This window comes from Carlito syrichta, unplaced genomic scaffold (assembly GCF_000164805.1).
Source record: "Carlito syrichta isolate Samal-C Ts95f unplaced genomic scaffold, Tarsius_syrichta-2.0.1 Scaffold314765, whole genome shotgun sequence".
NCBI classification, from domain to species: domain Eukaryota; kingdom Metazoa; phylum Chordata; class Mammalia; order Primates; family Tarsiidae; genus Carlito; species Carlito syrichta.
This window is the reverse complement of record NW_007258861.1, coordinates 477,103-494,698: the sequence shown is the minus strand read 5'-3', so window position 1 is coordinate 494,698 and position 17,596 is coordinate 477,103. Positions and strand designations below refer to the sequence as shown.

The 17,596-nt window shown below is 42.2% G+C and overlaps 1 protein-coding gene across 1 annotated transcript in view; it reads left to right on the top strand.

The window, feature by feature from the left end:
- The window catches only part of HRASLS5 (HRAS like suppressor family member 5), a 17,593-nt gene extending 574 nt beyond the window's left edge, over positions 1-17,019 (top strand). The window contains 5 exon segments of the mRNA XM_008071856.1: positions 196-308; positions 2,097-2,214; positions 12,211-12,319; positions 14,911-15,176; positions 16,742-17,019. Of these exon segments, the coding sequence (XP_008070047.1) occupies positions 196-308; positions 2,097-2,214; positions 12,211-12,319; positions 14,911-15,176; positions 16,742-16,834 (699 nt within the window). The 3' untranslated portion in view covers positions 16,835-17,019.
- Positions 17,020-17,596: the final 577 nt, after the last annotated feature.

Sequence of the window (17,596 nt, the reverse complement as noted above, 5' to 3'; positions counted from 1 at the left end):
GCTCCTTCATCCTCCCCTCCCCTCCCCCCCCCGCCCCCAAAATTATTGAGGACTGAGCAGGAGCCAGGCACAGTTCCAGACTAGAGTTTGGAGCCCATCTTTGCATAGGGATCAAGTTGTTCCCTTTCACTCTCTACTCCCTTTTCACAGGTTTCACCCCCTCTCCCTCCTAGTAGAAGATAATTGTGGTTTTTAAACAGCATTTTTCCAACCCTTTAAGAGTATGTGGGATCTCAGGCGTTGATCAAGCTCCCGCCCAAGCAGCCTCAGCCAGGGATGTTAGAACAGGGCAGAAGCGTCCAGCAGGGGTAAGACTCTTTGTAAGTAAGGACTGGGTCTTTGGGTGGGAGAAACCTTTTGAAGAGTTGACTTCCATGGCAGTTTACTGTAAAACAAATCTTGAGGTGGTTTTTGTGTGAACCAGCTTACCACTAACCAGTAAACGGGAGACTGGTGTGACTCTGGGTAATAAAAGATTGTACTAGGCTTGGGACTTGCTTGCTGCAGGCATGCCTTGCCGCAGTTTCTAGATGCAGAACCATTGTCCAGCTCCCCAAGAATAGAATCACCTTAGTAAGAGGCTTACACTATTGCTGGTTGGTCTCACTAACCAAGGAATGATGCAACCTTCGGGCAACTTTCCTCAATTCACGTTCATTAAAAACATGATGCTAACGCAGGAATGGAAAACCAGATGCACGTGTTCTTACTTATAAGTGGGAGCTAAGTGAACGGTCCAAAATGGCAATATAGTATGGCATAAAGGACACTTGAGACCCAGGAGGGGGAGGATGGAAAGAGAGGGTATGAAAAATTTCCTATTGAGTACAATGTGCACTAATGGGGGTGACAGGTACATGCAAATCTCAGAATCCACCTCTGTACAAAAGAGCCATGTAACCAAACACCGTTTTGTTTGCTAAAGCTATTGAAATAAAGGGGGAAAAGCCATGATGGTTATGTCTTTTAAAAATTCTGAGGGGCTGAAATTTTGGAGAAGAGCTATTCTGAAAATGAGGGGTTTCCCTCCTGTTCCCATCCACTATTCTCTTGGGAAAATGTTGAAGTATGGGAAAGGATAAAGAAAAAGCCATTTTTGAGTTGGTCGTGTACCAGATGTGTCCATATGCCCTCTCATTTCACCCTCTTGACCACTCTATGATACAAATATCTCTGTTTTGAAGATAATCAAACTGAGGGCAAACAGATTAATTTAGTAGCTCAAGGACACCAACCATCAGAGCAAGGATTCAAACCCAGGTCTTTTCAGTTCACTCTACTATCCTACTTAAAAAGCATATTCTACCGGGTGCGGTGGCTCATGCCTGTTTTCCCAGCACTTTGCCAGGTGGAGGCAAGAGGATTGCCTGAGTCTAGGCCTGACCAGCCTGGGAAACTTGGCGAGACCTCATCTCTATAATAAAAAAAAAAAAATCAGCTGGATGTGGTGGGGCACACCTGTGGTTCCAGCTACTTGGAAGCCTGAGGTGGAAGGATTGCCTGAGCCCAGCAGGTCGAGGCTACAATGGCCATGAGGGTACCACTGCACTCCAGCCTGGGAGACAGAGTGAGACTCCTACTCAAAAAAAGCCAAAAGGCATAGTCTTACCTTTCATTTCTGTCCTCTCCTGCTTGTTTCAAGGGACAAAATACACTGATTTCATTAATATTACTTGCAGTTACAGTTTTGTGGTATAAGCTTTCTCAGAAATAAGGAAGAAACAGCTCAGGAGTTCAAGGGATAGGGGTGAGAGGGGAAGGGGCAGAGGCCCCTTGATTTCATTATCAGCTCCTTTAAAAAAAATCTATATGCAAGTATTACTTTGATAAGCATGTCTAACAGATTATTAGCAAACTACTGAAAACTGCTCCTCTGTATCACTAGGATTTTAAACAATTGTCAGAAAACTAGTTAAGTAGCAATTTTTTAATGAAAGGTAATGGCTTCACAGAAACAAGCTTGGGGAAAAGCTTCCTATGTTCTCAAAACTGAAAGGTGCCTTACAATCACAAATCTGAAACGATCTGTAATACAGATTTTCCAGTAATTGTGAAATCGTGTTATTTGTTAACTATTTGATTGCAAAATTGTCTAGGGAGAAGCCTTTAGTTAACTTGGAGAATTTGGAGACCACATCCAGCCAGAAGAGAGCAGAACTGAATTTAACACCCACTCCTGAGAGTGAAGGCAAGTTAATAAAGCAAACAACTGAGGTGAGTGTAACAAGACTTCTTAGAGTGAATGTTTTTAACAATCTGGCAGCTTCTCTACATATTATATTTCACTTTATTAGGCTATGTCTAATAAACAGTCACACTGGGGATGTTGGTTATGCTTTTTTTTTTAAGAAAAACAGCTTTGGGAGGTATAATTGACATAGTAATTGCCATGTATTTAAAGTGCCCAATTGTATATGTGTTATCGTATGTATATGCCTGTGAAGCCATCACCGCAACCAAGATAACAAACATCTCTTGTCACATACAAAGGTTTCTTTGTGCCTACAATCCCTTCCTCTTGCCACCCCACACCTGTACCCAGTCAACAAGTGATCTGCTTTTTGTCACTATATGTTAGTTGTTATTTTCTAGACATTTTGTAGAAATGAAATCATATCGTATGTGTTCTTTGTCTCCTTTCACTTAACTATTTTGAGTTACATCTATGTTGTTTGTTATCAATAGTTCATTCTTTTTTATTGCTGAGCAATATTCCATTGCTCAGATATATCACTGTTTGTTTATCCACTGACATGTTGATGGGCATTTGAGTTGTTTTTTTGTTTGTTTGTTTGTTTTTCTGAGTTGGAGTCCCACTCTGTCGCACAGGCTGGAGTGCAGTGGCAACTCCTGATGGGTTCGACCTATGGGCTCTGGCGATCCTTCTGCTTCAGCCTTCCAAATAGGCGGAACTACAGTCACACGTTACCATGCCCAGCTAAATTTTTTAAATTTATTTTTTATTGTAGAGATGAGGTCTCACCATGTTGCCCAGGCTGGTCTTGAACCCGCAGGCTCAGGCAGTCCTCTTGCCTTGGCCTCCCAAAGTTCTGGGACTGCAGGCTTGAGCCACTGCTCCTGGATGTGTTGTTTTTTAATTTTAAACTTTAATTTATAGAGGCAAGTCTCACTGTGTTGCCAAGACTGGTCTCGAACTCCTGGCCTCAAGCAGTCCTCCCATTTCAGCATCCCAAATATCTGGAATTATAGGTACAAGCTACTGTGCCCAGCATCCAATTTTTGACTGTTAGAAATAAAACAACTTAGGCGTTTGTGTACCAGTTTTTGTACAGTTTTATTTTGTTGTTGTTTTCTCTTGGGTGAATACCTAAGAATAAAATGGCTAGATCATATGAAAGGTGTATATTTACCTTACTATTTTCCAAAGTGATTGTATTATTTTACATCTCCACCGGCAGTGTATGAGAATTCCAGTTCCTCTGCATACTCATCAGCATTTGGTCAGTCTTTTAAGTTCAAGCTACTTTAACAGGTGTGTGAGTATCTTATTGTGGCTTGAATTTGCATTTCCCTACTGACTAATGATGTTGAATATCTTTGCATGTGTTTATTGGCCATCAGTATCTATCATCTTTGGGGAAGTGTTCACATCTTCTACTCAACTTTTCTATTGGTGTGTATGTTTTGAGAGTTCTACAGAAATTGTGTATACAAGTACTTCGTCAGGTATATGCTTTGTAATATTTTATTTTAGTATGTAGCTTATCTTTTCAGAACAGATGCTTTTTTTTAAGTAGGCATTTTTTTAATTTCTAAATTTTTTTTATTTTAAAGATGTGGGGTACAGTTCAGGGTTAAGTATTCAAATGTTCGTTATGCAAGTACCCTTGTTGATAAGGTGTGCCCCTCCTTCCCCTGGCAGTTTCCCACTACTACCAATCCCTTTCTTATAGTATTATGCTAATTGTAGAACAGAGTCTTAACTTTTGACGAAATTCAACTTATCAGCTTTTTCTTTAATGAATTATGCCTTTGGTATTGTACCTAAGAAATCTTTGCCTAATTCAAGATCACAAAGATTTTTTTCTAGATACTTTATAATTTTACTTCTTACATTTACATCTCTGATACATCTTGAGTTAATTTTTGTATATGGCATGAGGTATCGATCAAGCTAATTTTTTCCTTATTGATATACATGCATCAAGTGGTGGCTCCGGCACCTTTTGTTGAAAAGACTGTCCTTTCTCCACAGAATTGCCTTTCTACCTTGTAAAAAATCAGTTATCTTTATACTTGCAGGTTTCTTTCTGAGACCTCTATTTTGTACCATTGATCCTTTTTCTCTACGGAGACAAATATCATACTATCTTGATTACTATAGCTTTAAGCTAACTCTTCTCCCTTTCACAATCAGTACCCTAGAAGAGCTATCTACCCACCCTGCCTCTGGTTTTTAACTTCACATCTCTTTTGTGACTCCTGTCAGAAAAGCCTCCTCCCTCACCACGCTCTGGTCCTTGTATACTCTACAGCCTTACCTGACGTTCTGTTCACTCTTCCTATAGCTACACTTAATGTTCCTGTCTAAAGTCTTTGTACTGCCCTCCTGGTGGAATGATCCTCCAGATTGTTACATAATTTTTTTCTTGCCATCAAGATCTCAGACTAAATCTAATATCTTCATAGAGGTGTCTGCCTGACCACATGATCTAGTATGGCCCCAGTCACTCTCTACCACAGCATTCTGTTTCAGTGGGATTTAGCACTTTTTTATGACTTGATACTTTGTTTCCTCTCATTAAAATCTATGAGAGTAGAAACCATTTCTTCCTTGTCTATTCATCCTTGTCATCTGTAACACAGCTTGGCACATAGTATACACTCAATAAATACTTGATGAAGAATTAATAAGTGAACAAGGGACTTTTGGTTGCAAATAATAGAAAAACAGCTTTGACAAGAATAAATCACATTGATTTTTATTTGAAAATTACTGAGTAACTTACAGTCAAGGAGGACTCATTGTAGAAACCTGGGCATCTGTGGGTTCTTTAGAGACTGGAATCAGTATCTGGGCCCCCAACACTGTCATGGGACTCTATATCTGTCTACCTCTGCTTTTGGCTTTTCAAGATTGATAACCTTATTTTCCTCTATATCAAGCAGCTTCCTTCCTAGGGTTTAGGGAAGGGGGGCCCAGCTTGGGAGGCCCAGCTTAGCAGCCCCAACAAAAATAGAGCATCACTTCCATTGTTTTACTATAAAATCAAAGGAAGGACTCTGGCCCAGCTTTGAAAGAAGTGCAGTGATTGGCAAAACCTGTGTAGTATGATTGGCACCTCCATTAGAATCACATAGATGGAGAGGGAAGGATAAATTACCCAAAGGAAAATGAGAAGACTGTTGTCAGAAGAATATACACCATTTACCATGACTACAATCCACACGTATTGTCTAAAGTAGTCTCCCCCAGCCCAGTAATATAGCACTCCATCATATCACCCCGTTTATTGCCTTAATAGCAGTTATCACATAATATAGTAATTGTACTTATTGACCTGTCTGTCTCCTTCCAGACAGAGGGCAGATAACTTGTCAGCCTTATGTGCTGCTGTATTCCTAATGCCTATTTGCTAATTGAATACATAAAGGGAGAATTTCTGGGGAACATAAAACCATCATATGGCTACTGTAAATAAAAAATCATTCATAGTGGAAGAGTCATAACAGAATAATGAGGATGCACTTCATTCGGACACATATATAATCTTTTGACACTGACATTTTTTTTTTTGAGTTGGAGTCTCATTCTGTCGCCCAGGCTGGAGTGCAGTGGCATGCGCACGGCTACCCCAGCGCCGACCTGCTGGGGTCCAGCGATCCTTCCAACTCAACCTTCCAAGTAACTGGAACTACAGGTGCACATTACTACAGGTGCACATTTTTATTTTTATCGTAGAGATGAGGTGTCTCCAAGTTGCCCGGGCTGGTCTCGAATGCGCAGGCTCAGGCAATCCACTTGCCTCTGCCTCCCAAAGTGCTGGTATTACAAACTGAGCCACTGAGCCTGGCCGACATTGACATTTTTAAAACAGTATCTTTGTTCTCTGGGAAGTTCTACTAAGCACTCATTGAACAACTAGTAAGTGGGATAGAGTTGTGATTTGAACCTGGTCCCCTAAGTCCCAACCCTATCTTATTCCTAGAACTTTGTAGTCACCTACCTTTCTTTTCTTTTCTTTTCTTTTTTTTTTTTTTGAGTTGGAGTCTCACTCTGTCACCCAGACTGGAGTGCAGTGGCCGCTCCTGGCCACCGCAGCCTCGACCTGCTGGCTCCGACAATCCTTCCACCTCGGCCTTCCAAGTAGCTGGAACTACAGCTGCTTATAACCAAGCCCAGCTAATTTTTGATTTATTGTAGCGTTGAGGTCTCACCAAGTTGCCCAGGTGGGTCTCGAACCCGTGGGCTCAGGCAATTCATTCACCTCAACCTCCCAAAGTGCAGGATTACAGGCTGAGCCACCGAGCCCAGCGCCACTTACCTTTCTAATTCATACTCCTTCATTTGTGTCACATAAGCATTTGAGGCTCTGGGTTTCATTTCAGAGATGTCATCTGGGTTAGAGTGATTGCAAAGTTCCTACACTTGTGTCTTGATAATTTTCTTCTCCTAGCTGTCTATGTCTGCTCTAATGACTGGTCAGAGATTGACCCAAGTGTTGGTGTGTTCTAGGAACAGTCTAGGGGCTTCACATTTTTCTCCTAGGAGTTCAAAGTAATGCTCTTAGTTTGTCAATTTTATGATACTTTCAGAAATTGTCATTATCCAGAGGACCTTAGGAAAGACAGTTTTCTCTATGTGGTGACATTGATTAAAGATAGGAAATGTTGTGCACTTTTTTTTTTTGAGTTGGAATCTCACTCTGTCACCCAGGCTGGAGTGCAGTGGCATGCTCACAGCCACCCCAGTGTTTACCTGCTGGACTCAGGCCATTCCTCTGCCTCAGACTTCCAAGTAGCCGGAACTACAGGCATGTGCTACCATGCCTGGCTAATTTTTTGATTTATTGTAGAGACAAGGTCTCGCCAAGTTGCCCAAGTTGTTCTCAAACCCACAGGCTCAGGCAATCCACTCAACCTCTGCCTCCCAAAGTGCTGGGATTACAGGCTGAGCCACTGAACCCAGCCCTGTAAAATACTTAATATGGTTTATTTGAAGCCAAATGTGACTGACCTTATGCCTGTGACACTCATCTCTAGGAGATCCTGAGAATGTGTGCCCACCGTAGTTAAATTGTAGTTTCGTTATACACATTTTAGAAAGGCAGAAATTACAGACAACCATCAATCAATTTACTTGTTCAGTCCAAGAAAGTGGGGCATCTCCAAGCATGGCCTTGCAGGTTATAGGTGGATACAAAGATTTTCTGACTACCAGTTAGTTAGCAGGAGTCAGGATTCTACCTAAAGAATTTTGAAATCAGTAGAGGACATGTCCTGTAGAGTCAAGGGGGCAGAAAAAGTTAAAGTTTCTTGATATGTAGATGAAACCTCATAGGTGGCAGACCTCAAGAGTATACATGTCTTAAAAGGTGCTCAGTCTGGGAGTCCCTATGAAACAGCTTTGCAGGGCCATAAAATACTTTGCTTTTCCTTCTTTATCTGTTATATGATATTGAGTCAGTTTGTAAACATTGTGTAGGGTTAATTAAGAAAAAATAAATCTCCCCAGGCCCCTTAGAAATTTGGCAAGGTAAAGAAAAAGTTCAGAGTTCAGTCTTCAATGTCTATTTCTGGGAAAAGGGCTGAGTAGATGTATGGGAAGAGACTTTGATTTTACAGTTTATTCCAAAGAGACAAAGCCTTCACCTGGAATTGAAGGTGGCAGCATCCACTGGAATTGGGGGCTTCTCTGGAGGATACCGACAGGTTCCTTGTGGTTCATAAAATGCTGAGAAGACAATAAAACAAATGAAAAGGAAAAGATGGGACCGTAGAAAAGTTTCCAGTATAACCACAACCTTTGCATCACCTGGAGAACTCTTAAAACTTCAGCGCCCACATACTGCAGACCAATCTGATCTTTCTAAAGCTCTATAGGTGATTTCAATTTGTAACCAAGGCTGAAAACCAGTACTCAGTATAATCGATTTACAGTGGGAAGTTGTTTAGTATAGAGAGGGTCTTTCTCAACGACTGTTAAATCTCTGTGAATCTCATTCAGTTTTGCACCTTACTGTGGCAATATTACAGGTGATGAAAGAGTATTAAAGAACAAAAGAAAACTTAAAATTCTAAAATTATTTCCTTCCTCCTTCCCTAATCTTGTAGTTTTCTATTTACTGTTCCACAAATGTACATAACGTCCTTGATGAACAGAGATTTTCTTTTGGCTTAGACTAGCCTCACAATGAATTGGACTCTCCTCCTACTGGCAGTTATTCCAGGAAATAACACCAAGGATATTGACCGATTGCTTGTTTGTTATTGTTGCTGCTGCCATTGGGAAGTAATCTGCTATGAGATTGGTAGGGAATGGGGATCTGCAGAGACAGGGTACTGCATGTTCCTAGGAAGAATGAATGTGAGTCCAGCTGGCTTGGAAGATTTGAGAGCCCCACCTTCTACCAGATACTCTGGATGGTGGGTGAATGTCACTGGTCAGGACTCTTCAGGCATTGGGGTTTGTGCTCGGGTAGAATGAGGTGGAGTCAGGAGTTGGTTAAGGACAATATAACGTCTCAACTGAGGGGGGGTTCTCTGAACAGACCCAGCTGAACCTGCCTTATAACTTCATCATGGCTGCCACCCCTTCACCTTGATCACTGCCAGAAATAGCCTGAATTTGATTGATTTCAGCTTCTGCACCTGTAACTACACCTGTTCATCCTTTGTCCATGGGCCTTTTTTTTTTCCTTCTAACAGCAGGACATAGATATAAACAGTCCTTAGGTTACTGTATTAGTAAGGATGGACTATGGGATATATGATATATAATATAGTATATAATAGAAATAGCCTCAGCTCAGTGTAAGTTCATTTAAAGACATTAGATTTATTAGGTTCTCTTCCTCTCTCATTTATCTATGTCTGAAAGGGAAAAAATAACTTGGAAATATGTGAATAAAAGATCTACATATACCTAAATTGCAAGCTAAAGGTAATTTAACTGTTTACTTGCATCAGCACATGAAAATGTTGAACCTGACTTAATATTTTTAAATGAGCTTCAAAATAGTTGAAATGCAGACTTCCTTATGGACATTTAAAAACATTGCTTTCTGATCCCTTTGCCATTTATTAAGACAGAGGCATTTGCTTAAAGCAATGAATTCTTATTACTATTGGAATCACAAAGATAATTATATTAATTTGCTAATTGTTATTTTTCCCCCCTCAAAGTTCCTATAGAATTGATCACACACTCTGCATTTTCCCTCCTTCTTCTACTGCCACTGACACAGTTCAGGCCAGTCTCAACTGGGCTTTTCCAGTAACTTCTTTACTTTTATCTTTCTCACTGAGCTTGTTCCTTTTTAATCTAAGAATGAGAAGACTCTTCCTCCACTCTTTCCCTTCCTTTGCTTACTCTTGCTTGCTCCCTGCCCTCCTCCTGGCTCTTCGTCTACACCTGCTGTTCTCTCAACCTCTTCTATATACTACCCACTTCTAGGCTGGGGGAAGAGATGTTTCCACATCTCTTTCCCAGGGCTATGGCAAAAGGAATGAAGCCCAGTTTTAAGTCTACAATGTAATTTTGCTTTCTGGCCTAGAACCTTCAGAGCCTTCTAGTGGATGCTTACTGCCATTGCATTTTTCCTTTAAGGCAGAAGAAGAAAGTTGGTTTGGTCAGGGGAGTGGAGCCCTTCTGTGGTCCTAGCTCTGTCACGGACTTGCTGTAGGACCTCAGACAACACATTTTTTCTCTCTGGGCCTCAGTTCCTTCTACAAAATATTGTTGTGTAGACTTTTTGCTTTGTGCCTTATAAAAACTCATTCCTGCAAGTGGGCAGGACTTCTGGAATGGCCTAAGTACAGATCTTTACTAATCCTCTCCCCCAAAAGCAAAGATAAAGCTGGACAAAATTGCCAAAGACACCAATTTAAAGACTAGATATTTGAAGGCATACAACAAATTGAGGAGCGTTAATTTTAGAAAATCTATAGAATCTCTAAATCTCAGAACAGCAGAAGTCCAGTATTTTAGCACCAACCCCGTCCCTAGCTCTATGGTTGTGGTGGGGCACTTCTACCTGAGCAGGTAGAACATGTGGGAAAACTGGCAATGGCAGAAGAATCAGAACCTAAATTGATTTTTTTATGTCACTGAGCCATTACTGGAGTAGGAAGGATAAGAGAATTCAGGTTCTTGCAGGAAATAAATTATCAGGGGAGCCCAAGTGTTTTGCTCCATGTGCATGTAATATGAACACATTCAGCCTCTCTCACATTGGTGGACCCACAGATATTCATGGAAATTCATCTACTTGCACATATGCCTATGTGCAAGCACATCTATGCCCCTCCCACACACACTCATTCTCACATTCACCAACACACCTATCCTGCTGCACACATGTCTTCATGTGTCCATACAGTTGAAATGTCTTAATATCTGTCCACCTCCAGAAGAATGAAGGCTTCACAACATCAGAGAATGTGTCATTTTCTTCTCTGCTATATTCGTGCCCAGAGTAACAGAGTCTGGCACAGAGTAAGTGCTCAGTAAATATTTCTTTAAAAGATGGACACACATCATATTCACAACTCCATGCCTACCCCTTCGTGTGTATTATTATTATCTCTCTACTTCTCTCTGTGACACACACACACACACACACACACACACACACACACACTATGTTTATAGGTGAACACTCCCTCTGCCCGATAACAAAAAAGTCTGTGGTTTGGCCAGGCTAGAGCTGTCTGCAATTGCTGGACCAGCAGGATGGATTGGCTCTCTACAACTGGTGACATAAGTGTGCAGAGGGTGGGAGACTCTCTGGGCCACAGTTGGGACATGTGGTGGACTTACAGAGGGAATCAGGGTGCCAGCAGGGTGTTGGTGAAAGATGCCAAACTCTGTAAAATATTTTAAATGGTTTATTTTGAGTGAAATGTGAGTGACCCTAGGCCCATGTCACCCATCCCCAGGTGGTCCTGTGAATGTGTGCCTGCCATGGTTGAATTGTAGTCTGGTGGTTTATATTTTAGGAGGACAGAAGTTACCAAAAAACCATAAATCAACACATGTGAAATTTACATTGGTCCAAGTTGGGGAGGTGGAACATCTCCAAGCAAGGGCTTGCATGTTATAGGTGAATTCAAAGATCTCCTGACTGTCTATTAGGTAGCAAGAGTTATCTGTATCTAAGGAATTCTGAAAACAGTTAAGGGAATGGGTGGCTTGAGTAATGATAAAAGAAACTTAATATGTTGTTGAAGCTTTATGGGTAGATTCAGAGAGAATAGGTAAGTAAGTGTCTTAAAAGGTGCTGGAGACCCTAAAAGACAGCTTTACAAAAGTCTTGAAATATTTTAATTTTCCTTCTTTGTTATGTGATGTTATGTAAGGTTGGAAAGTAAACTGTATTATATAGGGGGAGTTAATAAAAACTTTGCCTCCCCAGACCCCTTAGTTGGGAATTTGGCAGGGTAAGGAAAAAAAATCAGAGTATAGTCCTCCAGGGGCAGGAAGCCTTTGGGCACTGGCTTCCTGCACTGGCTTCCCTGCCAAGCAGACCCCAGAAAGGTAGGTCATCACTAGGCCAAGGCTGCAGGGTGGGTGAGGCCAAGGATCCTGGGCTGAGGCAGGACTCAACCAGATGTCCTCACACCCACACTGTGACCATACTTCTGTCCACCCTTCACCAGAAACTGCAAAAGAACCCCTTCCTCTGCAGTGTCCCCCCAGGACCCTCTACCGATAAATTAGCCCCATGCTCACCTTAAAGGAGCAAGCTAAAAGGGGCTCTATCATGCATCACAGGGCATACATTAGAGGGTGCATTCAGAGCTGAGAGACAACACATCAATAACAGCACAGATACTCTCGATTTCTTTAATAATATGTGTGGTGGCAGGAGAGGGGGAGTCCTTTGGTTGTCTGTGTGAAGACAGCTTTTGGTAGCTTGGGTTTCTGTAACATGTTGACCACAGTGAGGGGAGTTTCAGGCTAAGCTGTACCTGATCCTCAAACAGTATATCTGGGGTTCCTTTTTATTTTTATTTTTTTCATTGTAGGGCAAAGCAAGACCCAGACCTGGAGACCTGATTGAGATTTTTCGTATTGGCTATGAGCACTGGGCCATCTATGTGGAAAATGATTGCGTGGTCCATCTGGCTCCCCCAAGTAAGAGTGGATACTCTATTGAAAAATTGATAATAAAATCAGCAAAGTAAAATAGAAGCATGATTAATTACTATGTTCCTCAGCTGCTGCCCTTCTTTAGCAACAAGACACCCCAAAGTGTTGATAAAAGATGATGAGCTTTGTAAAATATTTAAGATGGTTTATTCTGATCTGAATGTAAGTGATCTTAAGCCCGTAACAACCATCCCCAGGAGGTCCTGAGAATGTGTGACCATCTGGTTGAATGGTAGCTTGGTTATATACATTTTAGAAGGACAGAAGTTACAGAAAACCATAAATCAATACATGTGAGATTTACATTGGGTCAACCTGGGAAGGTGGGAAACTTTCAAGCAGGAACTTGTAGGTTATAGGTGGATTCCAAGAGCCAGGCTCTTTTCTAAGGAATACTGCAATCAGCATAGGAAATAGGCAGTTTCTTGATATGTAGATAAGGCCTCATGGGTGACAAACTTCACAGGGACTAGGTGGAAAGTGTCTTAAAAGGTGCCCAGTGAAGTCTGGGAGTCCCTAAGAGACAGCTTTTCAGGTTCATAAAATACTTTAATTTTCCGTCTTTATCTGTTATAGGTGATGCTATACCAGAGTCAGGTTAGAAAGAAAACCATGTTATATAGGGAGTGTTAATTTTTTTAAAAATTGTCTCACAGCCCCTTTAGTTTGACAAGGCAAAAACAAAAAACAAAAAAAAAAACCTCAGTTTAATCCTTAGAAGCATTCCTGGACCTTTATTTACTATGTGATAGAGCCTGGTCTCTGCTCACCAATAACCACTGCTGAGTGTCCAGCCCTAAGAGTGATACAAGTATAAAGAGTGTCCCCCAAGTTCCCTGGCTCCCTAGGGCTCTCTTCCTTTAAAAAAAAATGTAGAGTTTAGGACTTGAGCCTCCATTTCGTATTGACAACAGTTCAACATCTTTGCTCATATTCCTGAAGATTCCCTGGAGAGGGTGCAGATGCCCACGTTCTTGTCGACATTCTTTTCCTCCTGTCCTCAAATGCTGCTTCTGGCTTCCTGATCACCTTTGGCATCTTGGTCCTCACCTTGTCTCCTTGCTGTCCCAACGTGATCCAGGCTGCTTCATCCTAAACATAGATACACCCTCCTGGCATTTCTCATGCAGCATTAATCCCAGGCTGAGATTAAACTTGTGGTTGATGAAATTGCTGTGAAGATGTGATGGGGAGAAAGTGGTGATGCTAGAGGAAGATTAGGACAGAATGGGAAACAAAACTGAGTATCTAACACCACTGGCCGCTGTGTGGCCTTCAGAGATGGGATCTGGTAGGGGATGGAGGATTAGGAAGGAAGGTGGGAAGGGGACTCTATCTGTTGCATACTCTCTGATTTTTTGGGGGGCAAGTATTTCCCTTTCAAAATTGCAGAAGGGTACTGCACCAAAAGCCTTTGGCCACAGCGTGTTCACAACTGCATCCCTGGGCCCTGTTATCCTCCTTGGGCCCAGTCCCTCACCTAGGACCTTCCCACAGAGCAGAGTACCTTACTCATGGCCTCTCTTCTCGTTCCATCCACTCACCTCCATCCCACTTCCTGTCTGGAAACTTCTCAAAGAACATCAACATTTATCTCCACCTCTCCTTTCCAGACTAAGTCCAGCAGCTTCCCTCTTATATAACCAAAGAAATCCTTCACTGTTTTTACCTCCCCCACCACCAGATCTTTCTGTAAAAATAAACTCTGCCATTTCTTTTGCTGAATGCTGAATTGTCTACTGCCAGCTTTTATAAAATCAGTTTTTGGATCCAAGTATGTAAAAAAAGAACCAGGAACATTTATTGCTCTCAGACAACTTACAAAGAGGGAGAATATACACATTAACACATCTGTATGGTTGTAGCTAGCAGAAAAACAGTCCTGGTTTTAAATGATCCCCCACCCCCACCTGGCCTTGGTCTCTGTCTCCTCTAAGAACGGCATATGATAATGTAGAATCTTTCAACCTTTTCTTTTTTCAAAGCTGTGGAACCCTACTTTCAGACAAACCCTTAATGAGAGTCCCCACATTTGAGTAGAGATGATGGTCAAGTGGCTGTAGGTGGAAGCTTGTGGGATCAGATGCTATTTGGAGCCCTGTCTGCTTGATTTCCACATGCCCCTGTGGTGGCCACAGAGGGGGAGACATGTCACGAAATAGTCATGATTGTATACACGATAGCCCCTTCCCCAAGAGGTCACATTTACATAGAGGGTACTCACACATTTGTGGGAATTCCTGAAGTCTGGTTAGGAAACAAGACCCAACTCTTAGAACCTGGGCAGGTCAGTACAACACAGTCTGGAACCACACAGTAAAGAGATTCTAGACTTTAATAAGAAAAAGACTCCCATGCGGGTTGAGAGTAGGGGGTACAGTGCAGGGCACCAGGCTTCTCAGGAAAGTTGGTTCTCTGGGTTTGTTTACTGCAACTCCCCTTCCTCTGCCACACCTTCTATTGAAGGTAATGATGAGACCCTAGGGGAAGGGGAAGCAGCTCGCCCAACAGTCTTAGGCTGAGCCACTGCTCTGCCCCTCTGTGCTTCCCAGCTTTTGTTTGTCTTTGGTCTCCAGGTGAGAAGTTTCTCCAGGTGAGCAGCATCACCTCCATCTTCAGGAACCAGGCCGTGGTGAAATACAGTCGCCTGGAGGATGTGCTTCATGGCTGCTCCTGGAAGGTCAACAACAAGCTAGATGGGACGTACCTGCCCCTGCCCGTGGACAAGATCATCCAGCGCACAAAAAAGATGGTTAACCAGATTGTGCAGTACAGCCTGATCGAGGGCAACTGCGAACACTTTGTCAACAGCCTCAGATATGGGGTGGCCCGGAGCCAGCAGGTGTGGCCCCATTTGCTCTGATGATGGCTTCTCCTGGAACTTTCTTGGGGTTTGCCACCTCATCAGTGACCAGAATGGCAATCAGTGGTTTCATCATAGTGTTTGTTGTATTAGTGGGGCCTTCTATTTCTGCAGGACTTTATGGTTCAAGAGGTATTTTCACCTCTATTAACCCAGCGAGGAGTAGAAAAGGCATTGGGCTAATAATAAGACTACTTGGTTGGAGCCCCAGCTCAGCTATTAAGTAGGGGAGGGGGTTCTTTGGTCAAGGCATTTTATATCTGAGACTGTTTCTTCCTTTACAAAACAGAGACATGCAGAGGTAGATACTATCACTAAAGTTGCAGACCTAGTACCCTATGGGATACATAGTACCTACTACCATATCTTGGATTATATATTTTTTTAATTTGAATTATTTGCCAACATTTAAAAATATAGAAGTTTTATTTTAAAAGATCTGGATTCTTCACTTCTCTTGGACAACCAATTTATCAGGACACTGGGTCAGCATTTCTGCTCATGGATACTCTGTAGGGCATGCTGTGGATCTGTGGGGTGGTGTGGGGCAGGTGTGCCACCTACCAGCTTCTCTCATGTTACCTGCCTGGACAGTGCTGCATTTGGCTCTGTGACCCACTCCCCATCCTCTATGGCAGTAACACATTAAATGTGGTGCAGTGCATGTGAAGGGGCTCTGAATCCTAAATATCTGTAACCATTTGAACTGTTTTTATTAACAGGCGATCCTTATTAAAACCCCATGAAGATGAGTTGAGGAAATATTTATTTTCCCCTTTTGAATAGATTTTTTAATCAAGTATTAAAGACAGAGCATAATTGTTCTTTTTTTCTATGTTTCTTATGTTCTCTGAACACACTGGGCTCAGATCCCAACGTTGGTCACTGCTGTTGCTCTCTCATCAGTGAGCACTGGCCACCTCACCCCACCCTCCTTACTTTCAATGTCCTCCTCCTCTGTGTTCCGCAACATCTCCCAGCTTATATTCCATTATTATGAGGCTTTGTTTCTGTGTCAGGGGCTTGGTGGGCTCTGGTATGGGGACTTTCCCATCTCATGAGCATTTATTTGTCCCTGAAAAGACCCCCAAAATTGAGGTTATTATATAGAAAACCCTCTGAAGAAGTCTGAGCCCAGGAGTTAGGAGACTCAAGCCCAGAGCTCAGCTTGGACATTAATTCACTATGTGGCTCTGTCCAACTGAGTACCTCTCACTGACTTTCAGATCCCTCATTTATAGAATGAGGGCCTCAGTGGCTCCAGCACTATGAGATCCTTTGCCTCTGAGCTCCATACTGGAGGCAGACCCTGGGCCAAATAGTTCTGAGGGAGGAAGGAGATATTTGTCTCCGTCAATCCAAACTTCTCTTGGCCTCTTGCTGCTCTAGGATTTTTAGAAATACAGGATAGCACAAACTACTTCTGCGTTTAGGAATAGACCCCAGGTAGACTGGTTCCTGAATGGGAATGGTGGAGTGGAGGCAGGGGAGGGTACAAGCCTAGGATTGGTACCAACTGTCCTGTGAACTGATGTGCCTTGCAGGTCGAGCATGCCCTGATGGAAGGAGTGAAGGCTGCAGGAGCAGTCATCTCAGCTGTAGTGGATAACATAAAGCCCAAACCAGTAACTGCCTAATGGTGATGAAAACTCCCAGAAGAGGAAGAACAACCTACATTAGCAAAGAGAATATGGCTCCTCCTCTCTCCTTGCCTTCCTCTTTCTGTGACTGTCATTAAGAAAATTGTGAGCTTGTGGAATAATCTAGAATGTATCCAATTACTCCTCCAAAAATATACCTAATATACATGATCATAGGGCCATGGACTCTCAGAATGGAGAGAACTAATATCTATTGGGTGTCTATTATGCACCAGACACTGTGCTAGGCATTTTATGTACTTATCTAATTTTACTCTCTTTGTTGGAAGGAGCCTTGCTTTTTTCTTAGGCTGACTTTGATCTATGATACTTGAAACATCCCTGAAATCTCTGCTTGAACATTTCTGGTAACAAAGAGCTCTTTCTAAAAGATCTTTTTGTTGAACTAAAATGTCTCTAGCTCCTTTTCATTTATCTTAATCTTGCCCTTTTCAACCCAAAGATCAGGGTAGGAGGACTGGGATGCATTATTCAGAGACAACGGTAACAATCTAGGGATACATGTCCCAAGAAACATTTTTTAAAATTAAGCGTCAACTTTATTATTTATTTTATTTTAATGATAATAGGTACAATTCAGGATTAGATACATAAAGGATCATCACACAGGTGAAGTTTGGGCCTCCCTTTGGTCCTCACTTTACCTGGTTTGGGATCAGGTATTGCTGATATTATGTGCCTCCCCCCATGGAAGTGTCCCACTACTACCAATCACTCTCTTAAAGTATTGTGATAAAT